The 1,846-nt window shown below is 37.8% G+C and overlaps 1 protein-coding gene across 1 annotated transcript in view; it reads right to left on the bottom strand.

Annotated features, from left to right (window-relative positions):
• Positions 1-1,563, bottom strand: part of LOC109947315 (DNA ligase 1-like) — a 1,720-nt gene extending 157 nt beyond the window's left edge. The window contains exons 1-4 of the mRNA XM_020557256.1: positions 817-1,563; positions 400-632; positions 218-305; positions 26-112 (exon numbers count right to left, since the gene is read on the bottom strand). Of these exons, the coding sequence (XP_020412845.1) occupies positions 26-112; positions 218-305; positions 400-632; positions 817-1,563 (1,155 nt within the window). The remainder of the gene's footprint in view (positions 1-25; positions 113-217; positions 306-399; positions 633-816) is intronic.

The following is a 1,846-nucleotide window of genomic DNA, read 5'->3' on the forward strand; positions in this document are numbered from 1 at the left end:
ATTTTGATTTTCAAATAATACTTACCCAAGTCCATGTGGACATGTACTGTGGACTCTCTGTCTGCATGGGCTCTATTTTATCCTCCTCTATTTGGATATAGGCCTCAATGACCTGTTTCACATTGATTGGAGAAAAATGGAATTATAAATGGGGAATATAGGTAGCACAAATAAAAAATACAGTGCAGTGTGTGTTATAGAATTGGTAAATACTTACGTTTTGTGACAGTTCCAGGTCCCATACAATATCTTTGAGATCATGGTTTGTCACTTTCTCATCATTGAGTCCTGCCCAGAAGATATCACTGTGGATTCGAATACATGAAATTCACAAGATTTGTTTTAGTTTAATTGTAATTAAAAGATGAAAGAATTGTTATTTTGGAATAGAGATGTTACCGAAGTTGAGTGCTTAAGTAGTGTTTTTCAATGCTTTCCCTGTCCGGCTTTGGAATTTTCTGCCACACCTTTTTCTGACCCCATCCTAGTTTTTTCTTTGTTTGCTTTTCTTGTGCTTCATCTTCATCACTTGATTGTTGTAGATCCACAGGTATTGAATCATGAAGGCTCGTTCCTTTAGGGGGGTCAGGAATTGGATTTGTGGCATCGGGCTGAGATGCCTCTTGTGTTAACTGCAGATTGAAAGGAAACTAATTAGAAACTTCATTCGATAAAACAGAAACTGCAATGCAGTTTCCATTTCTGTAAAGCAGATAACACACTGCATTGCAGGAAACGGAAACTGCATTGCAGTTTCTGTTTCTGCAATGCAGAAAATAGAAAAAAGCAGCAGCTTGAACTGCAGTAATTGCATACCTCCTCGGAAGAGATAAGCTTGAATTGTGGTAGTTCTTCATCATCCTTTTTTGCCTCCTTTTTTGTTTTCTTATTTTTTTCGTACACATAGCAAGATGCTTGAAGCCTCTTTCTTTCTCTGTTCTTCACCCTTTGTACTCTTGAAGGAACATCAGGTGTTGGAGCATCTTGCTTCTTCTCTTCTTCTCTCTCTTCTTGTTGCTTCTCTTCTTCTTTCTTTTCTTCTTCTTTCTCTTCAACTGGTTGTGTTGGTTGTTTTGTAGGCAGATCCATCTCCATTTCAAAGATTGTTGGGTCTGACAACAAGCTTTCAATTTCTGCCTTGTACTTTTCTTGAATCTCCTTTTTCTTGGCAATCTTCTCCATGTCAATACCAGTTTCCTTGCCTTCCAATTCTGCAATCCTCCTTTTCAGATTTTGTATTTCATTAAGCTGAACTGTAGATTCCACTGTCATGGTGGCAGTCACACATTCTTCATTATCTAATTTCTCTATGTATGTTGCCAACTCCACTTCCAGCTCCTTTGATCTCTTTTCTGCTTGGATAAATATATCCCACAATTCCTTCATTTTCTTCTCACTGTCTTCATTCTTTTCATCCTTCCACAGTTGTAATCTTTCCGGGCAAACGAAGCTAGGATCTTGTTGTTGGCGGTAGTTGATTTGGTCTGTCATGGACTTCACCAAGAGGTCTTGAATTGCATCATCAGGTTTTCCCTCATCATCTTCTTTTTGTTTTTCCTGCATATTGAACAGAAACTAATTAGAAACTGCATTGCATTCGAGGAAACGAAAACCGAAATGCATAATTCACTGTTTAGAGATTCTTATACCTTGTCAAGAGGGTCTCCCTCTTCTCCGGTAGTTTTTCTCTTTTTATATATTTTCAAAATACCCTGTACAATGAGATTGAATGATTCAGAAACTGCATTGGATAAAATGCAAACTGCAATGTAGAAAACACAAACTGCAATGCACTGTATACAGATTTCAATTACCTTCTCAACAGTGTCTTCCTCTTCCCTGGTAG

The sequence above is a fragment of the Prunus persica genome, chromosome G2, assembly GCF_000346465.2.
Source record: "Prunus persica cultivar Lovell chromosome G2, Prunus_persica_NCBIv2, whole genome shotgun sequence".
NCBI classification, from domain to species: Eukaryota; Viridiplantae; Streptophyta; class Magnoliopsida; order Rosales; family Rosaceae; genus Prunus; species Prunus persica.